Source organism: Galeopterus variegatus, unplaced genomic scaffold, assembly GCF_000696425.1.
Source record: "Galeopterus variegatus unplaced genomic scaffold, G_variegatus-3.0.2 Scaffold337, whole genome shotgun sequence".
NCBI classification, from domain to species: domain Eukaryota; kingdom Metazoa; phylum Chordata; class Mammalia; order Dermoptera; family Cynocephalidae; genus Galeopterus; species Galeopterus variegatus.
In genome coordinates, this window is record NW_007726448.1 from 32,654 (window position 1) to 52,633 (window position 19,980).

The window sequence follows — 19,980 nt, forward strand, 5'->3', positions numbered from 1 at the left end:
GAGTTGTATGTCAAAAACTGGGAGGAAGACCAACATATAGTTTCCCAGTATCCCCTGGATATATACACTTATTGTAAAAATCTTTAGAGAAATGCAAGGGAATATTAAACACAAGACTGAAGATAGAGGTTACTTCTGAAGGATGGGATTGTGCAGAAGCCCATGGTGGCTTTATAGGTTCTGTTTCTTATGTATGGATGAGAACCAGATATTTACTTGATCATAACTTTTTAAACTGGCATTTTTCAAATCGCATCTTGTGAACCATTACTTTTTTTTAAATGAAAGAGAAAAGAAAATCCCAAAGTTCATTGTAAGGATCTGAAACTGGACAAACATCCCCCTCCTCAATACAGCCCCCCCCAAATTTAGGTGAAAGTGAGCTATGGCCTTTGCCACTCAAATGAGAAGTTATCTAAAATCTGGGAACTGAGCTCCCCCCATACCAATAAGGAAGTGAGCACTAAGAAGCAGCTGAGCAAGTGGGGATGTAACCTAAGCAACAAGGAGAAGCATAAATCAGTCATCAGACTTGAAGGATCAAAGACAATACTTTGACATTTGTCTTTGAGATGTTTTCACAGGAATTGAAAGCCAAGTTTCCCACAGAATGGAAAATACTGACCAAATGTGGACTGCAAGGACCCCAGACTGATTTGGGTCAGAAGATGGATAATAAAAGACCATCAGAGGAGCTATGTCCCTTGCCTTCTCAGATTCAACCAATTAGAAACATCCACAAGCTACTCAAGCAGTGCAGACTCCAATCCACAAGTTTTTCCTTTAAAAGTCCTTGCTTGTATGTTTTCTGGGAGTTTGGGATTTCCAGAATTAGCTGCCCAATTCTCAATTGCTTAGACATTGCAATAAAATGCCGCATTTCCCTTACACAACTCAAGAGTCAGTGTTTTGGATTAACTGTGTGCTGGTCAAGCAGAGCCCAGTTTGGTTTGGTAACAGATCTACAACAAGTACTCACATTGAAACAATGCCACAGTGAATTGTTATGAGCCATGTGTGAGAGAGTACCAGGATACCATAAAAAAAATAGCATTTGGTAGAAAGAGGTCATTTGCTCTTTTACTCACTGGTATCTCTACAGATTTTTTGGTACATTATATTCAATCTGATGCACAAGCCAATTCTATCTTTCAAAGGATATGATGTGTTACTTACATTTTACCACACATACAACTGAATTAAACTTCTACAGAATTGGAAAAGCACACTGTTAATCAAAATAAATTAAATGGCAAAACATTGTAAAGGAATAAACAGTGACGGAATAGCAGATATGAATGGAAGTCACAAAAGAGCAGCTTTTAAAAAACTTTAGAAGCATGTAATAACAGTGCTTTTTAGAATCATACTGGTGTCCAAATCACTTGTACCACATCTTATTCAAAAACACAGTGAAAGATGTAAAATTTATTATAGAATGCCCACTGTATAGATAGTTTTTGAAAAACCCTTTTCCCAGATTGGAGCTTACCATTTCTTCCTACCACATCACATCAACATTATTGTCCTGGTCTAAACTAGGTGTATAGAACTGAGGTTACAGAGGTGGGAAAGGTGGAGGGAGAGTAAAGGAGGAATTGGTAAAGGGCCACAAAAAATGATTACCTTGTGTAATATTGAATATGCTAATTATCTTGATTTGAGCATCACATATTACACACAGGTATTGATATTAAACTCTGTGCCTCATGGATATATACAATCAACTATGTTTCAATTTAAAAAAAAAAAGAAAAAGACACTAGGTGTATAGACTGAGATATGCTATTCACATTTGTCTAACTGAAACAATCTGATTAGGCAAATATTTTTAAAGATGATGTTTGAGTAAGAATACTAGCATTTTTGGCATCCTTTAATTTGAAACTTCTTAGGAAAAACAAAAGGATTATTTTAAAGATATTATTGTCATGACATTGAAATACTGAAAATATTTGATTTAGCTACTGTATGTTCTCAGCTGTGTTGCAACTTACTGAAGAGAACATTATTATTAAAAGCATTCACAGGGGCCGCCCCGGTGGCGCACTGCTACAGTGCGCCACTTGGGAGCGCGGCAGCGCTCCCACCGAGGGTTCCAATCCCGTTGCCGGTCCCTGGTCCGGTACAGGCGCGACACTGAGGGTTGCAATCCATTTCCGGTCACGAAAAAAGACAAAAAAGAAAAAAAATAAAATAAAAAATAAATAAATAAAAGCATTCACAGGAAAAATTCAGAGATATTGTTGTATCTCTTTTCTCTGTCTCAAACTTTTAATCATTACTTTCCAAAAGAGAAGTTTCAAGTATTAAAAACAAAACAAAACAAAACAGATAAAGAAGCATTTGATTTACCAATTCCTGAAATAATATAATTAATTTCAGTTTGAACATGTATGTAAATTCTTTGATACTACTCCCTTCCAGAGGTGCACCCTTCATTCCTTCCTTTTCAGTGTGGCCTGGACTTAATGACTCACTCTTAACTGAGTAAGGCTGACTTAAATGTTTGAGACTCTGGGTGTAAGACACAAAGCTGTTCCAGGTTCCACCTTGGCTCACTTTCTCTGGGATCACTGCTCTGAGGGAAGCCAGTGGCTGTGTCAAAAGCAGCCCTGTGGAACAGTCCATGTAACTAAGAACTGACTCCTCCTGGGACCAGCCCACAAGGAACTGAGGCCCCTTCCTACAGCCATATGAATGAGCCATGTTCATGGGAATCCCCAGCCCCAGTCAAGCCTGCAGATGCTGCAGCCCTAGCTGATGCCTTGATTGCAACCTACTGACAGGTCCTGAGCCAGAGACACTCAGGTAAACCTCTCCTAGGACTCCCAACCATTGTAAACTGTAAGAGATAATAAACGTTTGCTGTTTCAAGCTGCTAAGTTCTAAGTAATCTGTGAAGCAGCAGTAGATAATTAGTATAGTTCCCAAAGAGAGCATAAATTATTGCACTTGAATTGTGATTTGCTCTAAATTAATTATACAATATTAAACATGTCATTCAGTTTTGAGATTTAAGAAAAGTTTCCATGGTGATCAAGAATGTATTTTATTATCATTCAAGACAATCTATTTATTTGAAATTCAATTTCCAATTGTGACCCAATTAGACACAAAGGAAGACCCAGGCTACGCTAGGCTGATTCTGTGAAGGTCCCTCAGTACTCACCCCTGGTTTTTCCCCTTCCACCCAGCTACTCAACCAATCTAACGTTTGTGTTGTTGTGAAGGAATTTTGCACATGTAATTTTAAGTCCCAAATCAGTTCACTTTAAGATTATCCTGAGGGATTATACTGGGTTAGACTGTCCTCAACAGGTGAGCCCTAAAAGGTCTGGGTTCTCCTTGAGCAAAGAGATTCAGTGTGAGAGATTTTATCCATTGTGGGCTGTGAAAATGGAGGGACTATGTGGCAAAGAATGCTGGTGGCCACTAGGAATTGGGAGCAGCCCCTCCTGCCTCTCCATCCTGACAACAGGCAAGGAAACAGGGACATTAGTCGTACAACAGCAAGAAACCGAATTCTGCTAACAAGCTCTGCATAAGCTCAGAGGAGGACTCCAACCTCAAGATGAGAACACAAGTTTGTGAAACCCTAAACAGAGAATCTATCCACATCCTGCCTGGATTTTTGATTAAGGAACTGTAAATGAACAGATAGGTGTTGTTTAAACCACTAAGATTGTGGTAATTTGTTATGCAGTAATAGAAAATTAATACATAGGCTCAACAGATAAGCACACAATATTTTCTCCACTGGAATGAATTCATGAAGTGATATCCATACTAGCTTCATGAAATGAAATCTTTCCTAAGTTTTTTAGTATTTTTCATTTTATGATTTTTATGTGATGCAACTAAATTTTAATACAATCTTATTCTATTCTAATAGATTTGCAACATAACCAGCGCCATTTTAGACAAGCCCAAGTACAAAATGGCGCTGTCCACCTCCTCCCCTCCCCTCCCCTGTTCTCTTTTACAAGATGCCTCATGGTTTTGGAGAAAATGAAACTTTCGGCATTTCCGCATGTGCAGAACTCTCCAGTCCCATGACGTATCTCAATCCCCACCCCGGAATTACATCACCCAGCTCTTGCTGCCAACATACCAATATAAGTTCCCACCACCCTAGGTTAGCTGCTGTCCCCCATTTTCAGGGCAGCCCTGGGCTGTCCTCCATTTTGAGAACAGCCCAGCAGATTTCTTTCTTTAATAAAGCTTGAACAGTACCCAGCATCTCGGTTCACTTTCTTTCATTATGGTGCCAAAACCCAGGAAGAGTCTTGGCCAGACTGTCAGCTGATCCCCTCTCTTGGGTTGATTGGCTCCCAGCCGCCCTTCCCAGACCTGCTGAAACTAGGTGCCTCTGGGACTCTCTACTTTTGCCATTTCAGACCAATGCATCCAACACTGGCCTCAATTCAGGGTGAGTCAGTGTGTCAGTCCTGTCTCATCTCAGGTTCCCCCGACTCACTCTCACTCTCAAAGGCCAGGCATCTGGCTGAGGGAACTCTTCTCATGCCCCCCAGCTATTGGAGGATGCTCCTCTAGGAGGTTGGTGGCTTTTCTCTCGAAAAGAACATGGGCACCAAAGGGGATGCCCTTTGCTGGCACTCTTCTTCTACCAGGTCTGACTGCCCTTTCTCACCCTCTACACAGGATCCTCATGATCTAAGCCTCCATGCTCTATGCCCTTGGGCAGTCTCCTGGCCAATTTCTTGGCCTCCTGGGAGACATTAAACATAAACATCTTGTGTTCTACTGTACTCTGTGCTCTACGCCTCTGGGCTTTCTCCTGGCCAATTTCTCGGCCTCCAGGGAGACATTAAAACTCAAATACCTCATTACAGTGGATCCCAGTGGCCACAAGATGGCACTTGATTTAGACACTCACTGAAATGGCAAAACCTGTAGAGATTCCTTGTTCAGGCCTTCTCCTATTTCTGAACGTTCTTCTCTCTGTCAAAACTGTCCTATGTCTCAAACTCTCCTAGCTCATGCTTGACCTCCCCTTCCAGATTCAGATCAATCTTCTGATCCATCAGCACTCCACATTTCTCTCTCTTCCCCACACCTGGCCTCCAGACACTTGTCCTCAGCCCAACTCCTCCCCTTCTCCCCCTTCATCAGGTTAACCACCCAGCCTCAGCTCTGGCTTTTTATAACCCTTCTATGAAGTGGCTGGGATGGAAGGAATTGTCTGAGTCCACATACAGGGAGCAGGTCTGGATGGCAGCTCAGATACATGCTCAAAATAAGAGGTGGCCTGTGGGAGCTGTTGCTGTTCCTTACACAAATCCAAATTGGGACCACCAGCCCTGCCATGGGGATTGGGATCTCCAGGATAATATGATCACACACCTACTTCATGGCCTCCAAACAGCTACTCACAAGTCAGTCAAAAGTGTGACAAGCTTAGAGAGATCACACAGAGACCCACTGAAAATCCCAATGAGTTCCTGACCTGTCTCTCTGAGGCTTTACATACACATGCATAGATCCAAACTCCCCTGCAGGCGTGGCCCTCTTACACTCTCATTTCATTACCCAATCAGCCCCCAATATTCAAAAAACTATAAAAGAGATCAGGCCAAATACCAGCTCCTGGCTAATGCCATCTGTGGCTCACATACTCCAAAGCTGGCTGCCTCTAGGGGCAAGCCACCTGAGAACTGCTTCAAATGCAGTCAACCAGGCCATTTGGCATGGGCCTGTCATAACCCATCCTCACTACAAATGGCCAGGTCACTGGGAGATTGACTGTGCCACTTGCCAGAGAGGGAATTGCCAAGTCCCCAACCTACAGCCTTTGGCTTCACGGCCATCCCTACTGGAGCTTCTCAGATTTGCCCAGGAGGAGGACTGATGATGCCCAGGGCCTGAGGCTCCCATGGAGATCACCATGTACAAGCCCAGGGTAACTCGCCTTGTAGCAGGTAAGCCGATCTCTTTTGCCATCAATACAGGGGCCATTTACTTTACCCTTCCTAAGTATGCAGGACCAACAACCCCATCCTCTGTCACAGTAGTAGGGGTCATGGGATCAGAATACCTCCCACGGATCACTCAAACCCTTTCCTGCACCCTATATCACACCCAATTCACACACAAATTCTTAATAAGGCCTCAATGCCCAGCCCCCTCACTAGGATGGAACATTCTTTTCAAATTCAAAGTCACTCTTACCCTAAACACTTTAACTCCAGCTACAATACTCCTGTTACAGGCCGCACCCAGACCTGGCCCCTGGGGCTTCCACCTTCCCCTCAGACAAGGTTAATCCCTAGTATGGGATGCTTCTTCTCCCTCCATTGCTATGCATCATTCCCCTATCCTTGTTAAATTGCAGAACCCCTCTTTGTTCCCTAATGTCCCACAGTACATTGCTAACAAACACATAATAGGCTTAAAACCCGTTGTACACAAACTCCTATCTTTTCATCTCTCACGGCCTACCCACTCGCCTTTCAATACACCCATCCTTCCAGTTATAAAGCACAATGGCTCATACTGTTTAGTAAAGGACTAATCCTGACACACACTGTACCCAACAACTTACTGGGACAGTACTGCCTCAGGGGTTTTGGGATAGCCCCTACTTTTCAGCCAGGCCTTAGCTCAAGACTTATCTGAACTTCGCCCAACCTCTAGCACTTTAATACATGTGGATAAACTCCTCCTTTGTAGCCTCTCCTATGAGGATTCACAGGCCCACACTGTTACTCTTCTTAATTTCCTGGCCTCCATGGGATATTGAGTGTCCCCCAACAAGGCCCAAATTTCTTCTTTCAGTTCAAGAGTCTAATTTCTGAACTTGTTGGAGTGAGCAAGACCGAAGCCATGCTGGGACCTAAAGCTGCCTGGGCTGCAGAGTTGGGGAGGATTTTTTAAAAGACAGTTTTTTTCTCTCCACTCTTGTTTCCCATCCCCTGACTTTCTTATCTCGCTCACTAAGTAGGAAAAAAAAGCCGAGAAGCTAATTAGTACTTTGCAAAGCTAACAGTTCTTTGAGATTTGTAGAATTCTGAGAAATGATCAAGGCCAAATGACTGAAGCTGACCTTGGGGACTAGCCAAGTATACTGGCACAAATCAAAATCTTGCAGGGTCCTCAGATAACAGTGAAGATGAGAACAGAAACCAGATGAGTCCTTGGCAAGACCCTGTACCTGATCCATAGAAACGGACCCCTCGTAGCTCATGTATCCTGCTCTCCTGCTTTTCACCTCCCACATTCCATTCCCTCAACCCTTCCTTTAAAAACCCCTCAGTAAATGTAAATCTTCGAGATGGGATAGCCTTCCATCTCCTTCAGCTGAATACGGCTGCTTTTCTAACACCAACCATTTGGCTTCTGCGTTTTTTTCTTTCCTTTTCAAAGGGGCAGACAGCCAGACCTGTGCCTGGTAACAAACTCCCTACTCCTACCACAAAGGGTGAAATCCTTTCTTTCTTGGGGCTTGCAGGGTATCTGTGCCTATGATTCCTAACTTTGGTGTGCTAGCAAAACTACTTTATGGGGCAGCCAAAAGGGATCCTGCCATTCCTTTAGATCCCACAAAGCCCATTTATTCTCCTTTCCAGTGATTAAAAGCTGTTCTCCTCACAGCCCCAGCTCTATCTCTCTCAAACCTATCTCATCCTTTTATCCTATTTGTCACCAAAACCCAAGGATTGGCAGTCGGGGTTTTGGGACAAAAGGCAGGAGACATTTTCTCCCTGGTTACAAGCCTCTAAATAACTAGACACCACATCTCGAGAATGGGCCCTCGTTTATGGGCCTTGGTGGCAGCCACCCTTTTAGCACAAGAAAGCTCTAAAGTAACTTTTTTCTTTTTTAAAGATGACTGGTAAGGGGATCTTAACCCTTGACTTGGTGTTGTCAGCACCATGCTCACCCAGTGAGATAACAGGCCATCCCTATATGGGATCCGAAACTGGGGCCTTGGTGTTATCAGCACCACACTCTCCCGAGTGAGCCACGGGCCGGCCCTAAAGTAACTTTTGAACAACAGTCAAGACCTTCTCAGTCATGAGGCCAAGTCAATTCTCTCCCTTCCCACCTACAACTTATTCACCTTACCTTCATTAAAAACTCCCAGTTCTCCTTAAACCTCGCTCTCCCTTATATCCAGCCACTCTCATTCCAAAACACTCATGACCCTTAAAACACAATTGCATGGAGGCTTTATACCTCTTTCTCAATCCCCTTCCACACATCTCCCCACATCCCATTATGTGGTTCATAGATGGGAACACCACCTCTGTGCCTGCCCCCCCGGGCAGGTTATGCCGTAGTAAATCTAACACAAGCTATTGAGGCTGCACAACTCCCAAAGGAGGCTGGGGTTATACACTGCAGAGGACACCAAACCTTCAACGACCCCATAGCCCAGGGAAACAAACTGATGAATCTAACCACAAAACAGGCTGCTCAGTCACCAGGCTCCCACTCTTCCTCTCCCACTCAGGTCCTTCCATGGCCTCTACACCCTTATCCCAATAAATACAGGTCCCAATAAATACTCAGGTCCTTCCATGGCCCCTACGCCCTTATCCCTAAGAAATACAACACCTCCAACAGTTGGGGGCACAGAGAAAGGACAACTGGTATACCCTCTCCAGTCGCTATGTCCTCCCTACTACACAAGCTGAGCAAATCCTTTTAGATTTCCATAATTCAATTCATATAGTCTATGAACTCCTAACACCTTCTTCAGCCCTTTATTACTCTCCCCACAAAAGGACACACTATCTTCCAACCTTAGTAGATACCTTTGCAGGTTGGATTGAGGCTTTTCCCTGCACTTCAGAGGATGCTACAGCAGTAACGCATGCTCTCACCTCAGAAATCATTCCTTGTCTTGGCCTACCCACCAGTCACTCACTTGCCTACAGGCTGCCCCCCGCAAACCCACAGGCCTCAGCCCTGTCGAACTTATGTACAGTAGGCCCTTCACTCTCACACCTCTCCCTTCCAGCTCATCGCCTTTAGGCCAGTATCTCCCTACTCTTTCACTCATTAGGGATCTTAGGAAACAGGCCAACCTTTTATTACCTCATCCTTTCCCCACCACCCTCTCAGACTTTAAACTGAGCCAGGGACAGCAAGTGTATATTAAAACCCGAATCCCAAAGCTTCTCTCATAATGTTGGGAAGGGCCTTATACAGTACTTCTCACCACCCCCATGACAGTAAAAGTACTAAGAAAGGCACCTTGGTATCACTTATCCTTGGTAAAACTAGCACCTGAGACTTTACCCAAAGAATCTGTTAACACCAAGCCAGAGGGGTCCCTCTACTCAAACCCCAACCCAGCATCTCCTCACACTTCATCCATTTTAGGACCCACAAAACCGAAAATCTCCGGGATCTTCCCTCTTGCCCCAATCCCAAAAGAAGGATGATCTTTCCCCCAGCGATTATCCTCTCACTCTTGCAGGCCTGCTTCACATCCCTCGCACAAGAGCTACTATTATACCATCTGTTCTAGTACTTGCTACAGGGTTGGAAGCAGCTGCCCCAAAAGATTGTAATATTATAGGAAGATTTCTCCTGGCATTCCTTTACCTCCTATCAGTAGGATGCTTCTTAGCAATTTCATTGTGGCAATGCGCCCTTTAAATTCTTTTGGCTCCGAAACCCTTTGCATTCTTCCCATGTTTTTCCTCCTATCTCAATGCTCCCCCTTACCCGAAACATGGAGGCTCCAGGCCTGCAGGGATGATGCAGTCCTCAGTGAATCAGACTGGCCCCAAGTGACTCATCTGTCTCCCACTTCGCAAGAAACTTTTTGTGGTCACCCCCCTCCCTGTCAATGCAGACCGTAATGTTTCCACAAATGTCTCTTCACTTTCCTCTAATCTCACCTCAGTGAGGACTGTCAGCGTTGTGCGGGACCTGCCCACACTCTGCCTCACTAACACCAAATGCTACCACTCACTTACCCACTCCTCATCCATGCCCTAAGACTGGAATATATTTCCTTTGTAAAACTACGTTATCCTGTTGCCTGCTCCCCTAACATGATTTCTTGCACATTCTTTTGGCTTGTCTCTGACATCACGCTCCAGACAGATGGAGAGATGGAGACAGGACTGTGACTAACTTCGGCTCCTCCCTCTCAGGAAGTGACCCTGCTCCCGTAGGGCACTAATTCTACTTTTTTAATTGGGGCAGGGATCCTTCCTACAACTGGAACCAGCATAGTGGGCCCTGGCTACTGCCTCTCAATTTTGTCAAAAACTCTCAGAAGAACTAAGCATAGATAGCATCTCCTCCCTCCAGTGACAGGTCACCTCACTCGCCACACTGGGCTTTACAGAACCATAGGGCCCTTTACTTCCTTACAGCCGAGAAGGAAGGCACCTTCCTCTTCTTGGGGGAGGAATGCTGTTATTATGTAAATGAGCCTGGGGTGATCCAAAACAGCTTAAACCATTTCACTGAACCCTTGGATACCCTGGCTTGTGCCCCTATTAGGACCCCTAACTGTGCCTCATCCTACTTTTTGGTCTCTGTCTCTTTTGGTGTTTCTCTAATTTCTTGCAGGAACATATACAGGCTTTCACCAACCAAAAGGTTGCTGAATTGTTCCTGCAAGGAGGATATCACCCCCTCAGAATCAGCAACCCTTCCCTGGAAGAATACAGCCTCCCCACATGAAACCAATACCCTGCCACCTAATTGTTTTACCTGCCAACATAAATCTTTTATTTTTTTTCCATATCTTCACCCATCTCCAGCAGGAAGGAGCTCAGAAGAATGAGACCTCCGCCCTTTTCCCCTTTTTCCTATACTTAAAAGGCAGGAATAATAGATCTGCAACATAACCAGTGCCACTTTAGACAAGCCCAAGTACAAAATGGCACTGTCCACCTCCTCCCCTCCCCCATTCTCTTTTACAAGAAGCCTCATGGGTTTTGGAGAAAATGAAACTTTCGGCATTTCCACATGTGCAGAACTCTCCAGTCCCGTGACCTAACTCAATCCCCACCCGGAATTATATCACCCAGCTCTTGGTGCCAACATACCAATATAAGCTCCCACCACCCTACATTAGCTGCTGTCCCCCATTTTCAGGGCAGCCCCAGGCTGTCCTCCATTTTGACTACAGCCCAGCAGATTTCTTTCTTTAATAAAGCTTGAACAGTACTCAGCATCTTGGCTCACTTTCTTTCATACTCATTCATTAATTCAATAAAATAACTTACTGACTACTATGTACCAGGCATGCTTTTAGATGCTGGGCATACAGGTTTGACAAACAGTCCTAAGCCCCTGTGCTCATGTTCCTTACATTCTAGAAGCTTTACTTAAGTGAGGTGGAGCCATTGGAGCATTTTCAGTGAAGAAATAGCACAATCTGACTCATATTAATAGGACCAGTGACTACTCTGGGAATAGTCATGGGTAGCAGTGAGGGGACAGCGATAGTGCCACAATTCAGGAGAGGGTGGTGGAGACTAAGGTGAGAAGAGGGCATGAGGGATGAGAGGAACAGAGAGAAGGGCTGGAGAAGCGGGAGGTGAGGAAAAGCAAAGGCAGCCTGCCCGATAGCTCAGATGGCTAGAGCATGGTGTTACAACACCAACGTCAAGGGTTCTGATCTCCATATCAGTCAGCTGAGGGGGGGGGGGAGAAAAAAATAAAATGTAAAGAACTCTAAAGCCATTGAACTTCAGATTTAAACTTACTGTTTTAAAGATTCTTTAACAAATGTATCTACAGAACATGGCAGGGCGCTCTTTGCATTTGGCATTTATACATTCTGTGGGAAAGCCTAATAAAAAATTGTCTCCTTATGTTAATCAGGTTAAAAAGATAATACCAAGTGTCCCAATAAAATACCAAGTGTCCCAATAAAATATGCAAACCTCTTAGATGTGAGTCATTCACAAACACAGGCAACGCATGAGCACTGGTGAAGGGCACTGCGCCTGCACCCAGCACTTGCAGCTGAGGTGGTTCAAGTTTGTAGACGCTCCTGGTTGAAATGTACAGCAACAATTTGAGCTACTTTATACTGAGTATGTGTCCTGGACTCAGACAAATTCAGGTATGGAATGGAGATAATTTTCAAATACAACAATCCAAGTCACAGATACCTAGTCTGGAAAAGTAAAATTTAGGAGCTTTGTGAGTGTAACTGCAATGCTGTTTAGACACATTTATGTATGAAGGGGCCAGACTCTCTTCTTTTACTGATTCGCTTCCTGATCATTCAGGGGTTACCAAGATGGTGCTACCCACTGCAGGTAATAAACAAAAAGGAATCTGATCTCTATGGAATCTGCATCTGCTGAATTCAGGCACAACTTGTCCAGGTTTGTGGGGAAAAACCCTGTCTCTCTATCTCTATTCCCAGGGCGACCTCACTCTCAGGCATCAGTTCCCTTGAGGTGAGTTTTCTTTTAGAATAGTCCAGGGGGAGAGGTAAGGAGTGGGAGGCAGAGCCAAGTTCAGGGAGAGGGATTCCAGGAGAGAAGGGAAAGGGACTGGGTCCAGCCTGGAGGTCTCTCCCTGCTTTCCTCAGACCGTCTCTGTGTCAGGACTCAGGGAGACCATGTGAGGAAGAGCGCTCAGTGCAGGAGGAGAGGGGTCAGGGCTAAGTCCCAGGTCCCAGGGAATGGCTCTCTGGGGATGAGGCCTGAGGGCGGTGTCTCCTGGGGAAGCCGAGCCTTGGGGATTCCCCATGTCCCGGGAGTTTCACTTCTCCCCCTCACAACCTGTGTCAGGTTCTACCTGCACAGTCTCAACGCGTCCCCAGTCCTCACTCCTACTGCGTGTCCGAATTCTGGAGAAGCCAATCACCGTCGCCGCGATTCCAGATTATAAAATCCCCAAGGACCTGAAGGGGTCAAATTCTCACAAAACGCGAGGAGGACTGTCATGGCGCCCCGAACCCTCCTCCTGCTGCTCTCGGGGGCTCTGGTCCTGACCGAGACCCGGGCGGGTGAGTGCGGGGTCGGGAGATTTCCGAGTGTGCCTGAACAACGTGCGCGGCTACTACAACCAGAGCGAGGCCGGTGAGTGACCCCGGGCCTGAGTCGCAGGTCACGAGCCCCTCATCCCTCACGGACGGACGGGGATCGCCCCGAATGTCCGAGTCTCAGCTTTACTCTGAAGCTTCGGGGTCCGCGGAGACGCAGGACCGGAGAAGGGCCAGGCGACTTTCATCCGGTTTCATTTCCGGTTTAGACTAAAGTCCGGCCGGTTGGTCGAGATGGGGCGGGGCTGGCCGTGGGGCGGGGCTGACTTCGGGGGCGAGGCTGACCTCGGGGGCGGGGCCAGGTTCTCACACTTTCCAGAGGATGTATGGCTGTGACGTGGGACCGGGCGGGGACCTCGTCCGCGGGTACCTTCAATACGCCTACGACGGCGCCGATTACATCGCCCTGAACGAGGACCTGCGCTCCTGGACCGCGGCGGACGCGGCGGCTGAGATCACCCAGCGCAAGTGGGAGGCGGCCGGTTGGGCGGAGCAACAGAGGGCCTACCTAGAAGGAGAGTGCGTGGAGTCGCTCCGCAGACACTTGGAGAACGGGAAGGAGACGCTGCAGCGCGCAGGTGCGAGGGGCCGCGGACAGCTCCCATCTCCTGCACACGTCCCCGCTCGCCTCCCACACGGAGGGGAGGGAAATGGGATCCTCGTTAGAATATCGCCGTCCCTTGGGTCCAGAGGGGAAGGATTCTCCTGGGTTTCCAGTTTCTGTAGCAGAGAGGGACTCTGAGGGCCGCCCTTCTCTCAGGAAATTAAGGGGCGAGTCTCTCTAGGATTGGAGGGGAAGACAGTCCCTGCAGTAATTAATCAGTGGTTCCCTTTGACCCCTGCGGCAGCCTTGTGTGTACCATGAATTTTTCTGCTGGGGCTTATTCTCTGCCTCACACTAAGTATGTTTGGAGGTCTGATCCCAGCTTATCTGAATCTCTTGGCTTCCTTCCAAGTTAGGACCTCAAGGCCCTTTCTCCCCAGAAGTGTTCTACCCTGCAGTTCTGTCTTACCCGGAGTCTAGAACTTACCAAGGGATAGGAAATTATACCAGATGTGTATGTCCAGGCTGCTGTCTGGGGTTGTGCTCCCTCCCCCACCAAGGGTGGTCACATGAGGGCTGTTTCAGTGCCCGTGGGAAGTAACACAAAGTGTCTGAATTTCATGATTTTCCTCCTCAGACCAGATTTCATGATTTTTCTCCTCAGACCCACCAAAGACACACGTGACCCACCACCCCATCTCTGACCATGAGGCCACCCTGAAGTGCTGGGCTCTGGGCTTCTACCCTGCAGAGATCACCATAACCTGGCAGCGTGATGGGGAGGACCAGACCCAGGACACGGAGCTTGTGGAGACCAGGCCTGCGGGGGATGGAACCTTCCAGAAGTGGGCGGCTGTGGTGGTGCCTTCTGGGGAGGAGCTGAGATACACGTGCCATGTGCAGCATGTGGGGCTGCCTGATGCCCTCACCCTGAGATGGGGTAAGAAGGGGGGTGAGGAGCAGAGCCTCATGTCAGGGAAAGCAGAAGGCATTCTAGACACCTTCAGCATGGCAGGGCTGAGACTTGGGGATCAGGGTCCCTCACCTTCCCTTCCCTTCCCAGAGCCACCACCTCAGCCCATAATCCCCACTGTGGCCATTGTTGCTGTCCTGGTTATCCTTGGAGTTGTGGTCACTGGAGCTGTGGTTCTAGGTGTTGTCATGTGGAGGAAGAAAAGCTCAGGTAGGGAAATGCTGAAAGATGTGGTCTGAGGTTCTTGTCTAACTGGGGGGCTCCAAGCCTCACGTAGAACTGCTTCTTGCCTCATTACTGGAATGTACCATCCACACACACGTGCTTACCTAGCCTGGGGCCCTGTGTGCTAACACCTACACTGTTTAAAGCACATGTGAAAATCAAGGATAAATTTGTCACCTTGATGATTGTGGGGATGGGACCTGATTTTCAGCAGTCACAGGTCACAGGGAGAGGTCCTCTGCTGAGGACAGACCTCCAGGAGTGTGGTTGGTCCAGTCGCCACACATCCTATTTCCCTGTGTTTTGTGATTCTGCCATGAGCCTACACAGTTCTGGAAATTTCTCTGGGATTTAAGACTAGGAAATTCCTCTAGTACCTCCTGGTCCTGCCTCCTGCCCGGTCTCTCACAGGATGTTTTCTTCCCACAGGTGTAAAAGGAGGGAGTTATGCTCAGGCTGCTAGTAAGTAAAGTGTGGGTGATGTCTGAGACCCTTGGGACAGTGTAGATGTAAGCACATGAGGAGCTCTCCCACCCCATAATTCCTCCTTTAGCTGTATCTCCTGTGGGCTCTGACCAAGTCCTGTTTGTTCTATCCCAGGCAGTGACAGTGCCCAGGGGTCTGATGTGTCTCTCACGGCTTGTAATGGTGAGACCCTAGAGGGCCTGAAGTGGGAGAGAGGGTGGGACAGAGGGGACTTGACTGCGTTATGGAAACTATTTGATTGGGACATTTTGAGTGTGGTGGGCTGTTCAGGATGCTACTAATTTCAGTGACTGACCTGAATTTGTTTTTTGTTTTTTAATAGCATGAGACAGCTGCCTTGTGTGGGACTGAGTGATGCTAGATTTGTTCCTGCCTCCCCTTTATGACTTAAGATGCCTCTTTCTGCAAATGGCATCTGAATGTGTCTGCACTCCTAGTAGTATAATGTGAGATGTGGAGGACCAGCCCACCCCTATCCACCCAGACCTCTTCTCACCCTGACCTGTGTTCCTTTTCCAATCAACTTGCCTCTAAGCAGAAGTGGGGCTGGGAGGTCTCCACCCCTGTCTTAACTTCATGGTGCACTGAGGGGCAACTTTTTACTTCTTTCATGAAAATAAGAATCTGAATATGTTTGTTTTTTCAAATTCTTGCTGTGAGGGGTTGACATATTAATTGAAGGGAAGGAAGATTTGTGAAATTTGAGAGTGGAAATAAATGGAAACAATGAAAACTTTCTAGAATCCGTGTTTGTTGTGCTATGTCTGTTGCAGGTGGGGACAGGGGAAGACTGTGATGATCTGAGCATGGATGGGGCCTGTGCCCAGTCTGTGCTCAGTCTGTCGTGGGCTTTGACATAGTCATTCCTTAGCTGGGTCATTTTCACTGCTTCCTTGTCTTTGTACGTTCAGTAGAATCTTGTTCCACCAGGACCTGTGATCACAAGGACTCAGACATCACCTGGGTCTTGTCCTGTCTCCAGGACTGTGAGCAGTGAGGGCTGGTGTGGTCAGGTCAGCCTAGGCTTTGGCCTGGGTCCAGCCTTCAGTTCCCATCCTTTTTGTGTTTATATTTTGTGTCTTTTTTTCTATAAAGGCTTATACCTTTTATTGTTCTTGTACATGATTTCTGGTCTCATTCTTCTCTAGTTATCTCCCATCTCTGACAGCAGCCGGAGTTGTCATTCCTGTTATCGTCCTCACAAAGGGTGGCTGCTGCACAGAGACTCTGTGGTATCAAAAGATGACTTTTCAGTCTCATCCAGATCTTGCCCTTGCAGGGCTGTTTCCGGATTGGTTCTATCCATCTCTTCCCCAACTTTTTAAAGGAACCTGATTTTGGAATTATCAGAGAGAAGGAATCTCAAGGTTTCTTATCTTAAATAAACTGCTGTTGGAATTTTGTCCTGCTCGCCTACCTACACCCTCTTTCTGTCCTTATCTCTAGTAATTGTAGTGTTGACTCCAATCCAAACTCATGGATTTATAAATCTGATTTAGGTTTTTCTTTGATTGGAAAATAGGACCCATAAGTCAAGGACTGTCTTTTCTGTTTTTTTGTTTTGTTTTGTTTTTGTGACCAGTAAGGGGATCGTAACCCTTGGCTTGGTGTCGTCTGCACCGTGCTCAGCCAGTGAGTGCACCAGCCATCCCTATATAGGATCCGAACCCCTGGCCTCGGCACAGGAGCGCCGCTGCGCTCCCAGTGCCGCACTCTCCCGAGTGAGCCATGGGGCCGGTCCAAGGATTTTCTTTTCTGAAGAGAGAAATATAACTGTGTGCTCTGGTGCACAGGAGGCCTGGGGAGGGAGGGGAGGGAGAGACAAGGGAGCAGCACTTATGAGAAGTACACAGGCAGCTTTGATGTCAGTGTGAGGGGACATTGTGCTGTAGCTGCCACAAGACAGCATTATGTCTGAAGCTGCTTTAATAATAATAATACTGTCTCTGGAATAGGGAGGTTCTCTACCATGACCATCCATTCAACCATTCTATGTTGTGAGCCAGATATGTGACATAGTGTTTCTGTATCTGGGAAACATCACTGAAGCAAAAATAAACCTTGCTGGCCTTGTGGAGCATATGCTCTAGTGGGAAGAGACAGACTTTTTATACTCTATGCAGAGTAACTAAGGAAAGTGTTTATAGTGGAAGGTGGCCAGTGCTGTGGGGAAGGTGATGCACAGTGCAGTGTGTGGGGACAGGGAAGAGGGCTGTTTTACTAGGGTGGTCAGTGTGGGCCTTGTTGCAAAGGTGACCTTTGAGGAAAGATTTGAAGGACATTTGGAATTATCCATGAGGATGTCTGGGACAAGTTCTCCTGAGGTGGGGGAACCCCCAGTGCAAATGCACTGGGGCAGGAAGATGTATGTGTTCTGGGAAGAGTGAGGAGGCTGGGACAGCAGGAGCAGAGAGTGACTGAGATGACGTCAGCTGCAGCCACATCACGTAGGCCTGGAGGATGTTAGACGGGTTTGACATTTCTCTGAATGAGATGGGGAGTTAGAAGACAGTGCTGAGCAGCAGAGGGACATGGTACAACTTCTCTGGTGAAAGGATCCCTCTGGCTGCTGTGCTGAGAACAGGATCAAGAGGCGAGGGCCAGTGAGGTGGTAGGAAAAGCGTAGGGGACTAGTGCAGTGCTCCCGCCAGAGATGTCAGTTGCATCAACAGGTGTGAGCGGTGGAAATAGTGGGAAGTGACTGGATTCTGGATACATCTGAAGACAGACTTCACAGCATTTCCTAATGCATGACATCTGTGATATGAGAAAGAGGAGACAAGGGGGACACCCTCATTTTGGACCGTACAGGTAGAAGGATGGAGTTGCTGTCAGTGGAGAAGAGAAGACACTGGAAGAGGCATATGTGAAGAGGGGACATTACAGCTACGCTGTTTAGGAGATGTTGAAGCTGAGATGGCTGTTAGCAATTCAAGTGATGTGGTTGGGTTGGCAGTTGGATGGATGAGTATGGAGTTTAGGAGCAATGTCAGAGAAGAGAAATAGATTTGGAAAGTGACACCATATAAATGATATTTAAAGTCTGAGCACAGATGAGGTCACCAAGTGAGAGATTGGCTGTAGATGAGAAAGGGAACGAAGACTGAACTCTGGACTGAATGGTGAGTGATGTGATCAGACCACATGCCCAGAGCAGACCACACAGTGCTGACATGTCTAGAAGACATGTAGACCAGCGAATCCCAGACTTTACTGTGCACAAGAATCACCTGGATGTCTTGTTACCATTCAGACAGCCTGGAGTAGAAAATGAGATTCTGTATCTATAACAAGGTTAGTGCTGAAGCCGCTTGTCTTTAGATCACTCTTACAGGCTGTGTGTCATCTTCACCTGTAAAACTTGTTAAATAAGTGATTTCTTGACCCTGTGCCTAATCGTCTCACAGAGTGGGTTTGGGGAGAGGCCTGAATATTTTGTAACAAGCCAACAAGCAATCCTCGTGCTCTGCCAGATTGGGAACCACTGAAGTCAGTGATCAGTGAATGTTCAGAGTGAGGAGATGTCTTAAATCCACATTTAAAACTGATTTTTTTTCATCTCAGAAGGAAAATGGAAGACAGATATTGTCAGTTATGAGATGTGGTGTTGGCAGATTCATGTCTTTCTCTCTCCCATGAGGTATAGCCAGATGGAACTATGGAAGATTCACGATGTGATTCACAGCTCAGCACAGACAGCGTCTCTGAATACTGCTCTCTGAAACTATTCCCCAGATTTCTTACCTCTTGGAGCAAATAATGGAATCCAAACTTTCTAATTTACAGATAAAGTTATGTGTATGTGTATATATGTATATACACACATATGTAATATATATGTATAATATTACATGATATTCAAGGTTAATTTCATTTTGGGAAAAGCCACTGAACAGGGTTGAGGCTACACAGCAAGGAACAGAATCCACAAACCACTCTAAGTTGGGTCCCACATAGGAACCACTGCCCCGCTGCTGGGCACAGATGCTACTGCTCACACCACTGACACCTTGATTCTGGACACTGGACCCTGTGGCTAGGACTGCTGTCACTGCTGCTTCTGGTAACTGGGTGTCACTACTGCTGGTCACACACCGTTGCCAACTGCATTCTGCACAGTCCCAGCCTCACTGTATCACCACGTCCTGAGTTAAGAGTTTGGCATGTGGTCATCTGAGTGGTGGAGCCAAAGCCTTATGCATGTGTCCACTAACATTCCTACAATGTTAGGGAAAGTGAGTTTTCCTCTCTTATGGAAGGAAGTGGTTTCTACCTCCTATCAAGTCTTCAGGTATAGAATTCTCCTGACATAGTAAGAGGGTTCAGATGCTGGACAGTGATGAGTGGAAAGAGAACACCAAATTGCAATCCTGAAGACTAGAACTCAATCTGGTACTTTGCAGGGACTCAGGTTTTGCTGATGAACAAGTGACTAATAAATGACATTTTTCCACTCATTCTCTTAAGAGTATGTTATTAGATATGGCTTTAGTCCATACAGGGTTATACTCTAGATAACTGGAGGGGCATGTGGGATAGTGAAATGATCGTGCAAAACATCTTCTCCTTGCCTTTGTCTCTTACTAGGATTAAAACACCCAGCTCTGTAAGACTTCAGAGCATCTGTGTGTGTACTGATATTTTATATTAATGTTTATATTTCCTTGTATATGAAAATATTTCAGGGGAGAGAATCTCTAACATTTTTCAGTTTCTATGTGACACCACAAAGGAATAAAAAAAAAAAAGTCCCAA

At 46.4% G+C, this 19,980-nt stretch overlaps 1 protein-coding gene across 1 annotated transcript in view; it reads left to right on the forward strand.

The window, feature by feature from the left end:
* The first annotated feature begins 12,897 nt into the window (after positions 1–12,897).
* Positions 12,898–19,980, forward strand: part of LOC103586434 (saoe class I histocompatibility antigen, A alpha chain-like) — a 12,415-nt gene continuing 5,332 nt past the window's right edge. The window contains 7 exon segments of the mRNA XM_008567718.1: positions 12,898–12,966; positions 12,968–13,034; positions 13,300–13,575; positions 14,206–14,481; positions 14,605–14,724; positions 15,169–15,201; positions 15,340–15,387. Coding sequence (XP_008565940.1) covers positions 12,898–12,966; positions 12,968–13,034; positions 13,300–13,575; positions 14,206–14,481; positions 14,605–14,724; positions 15,169–15,201; positions 15,340–15,387 — 889 coding nt within the window.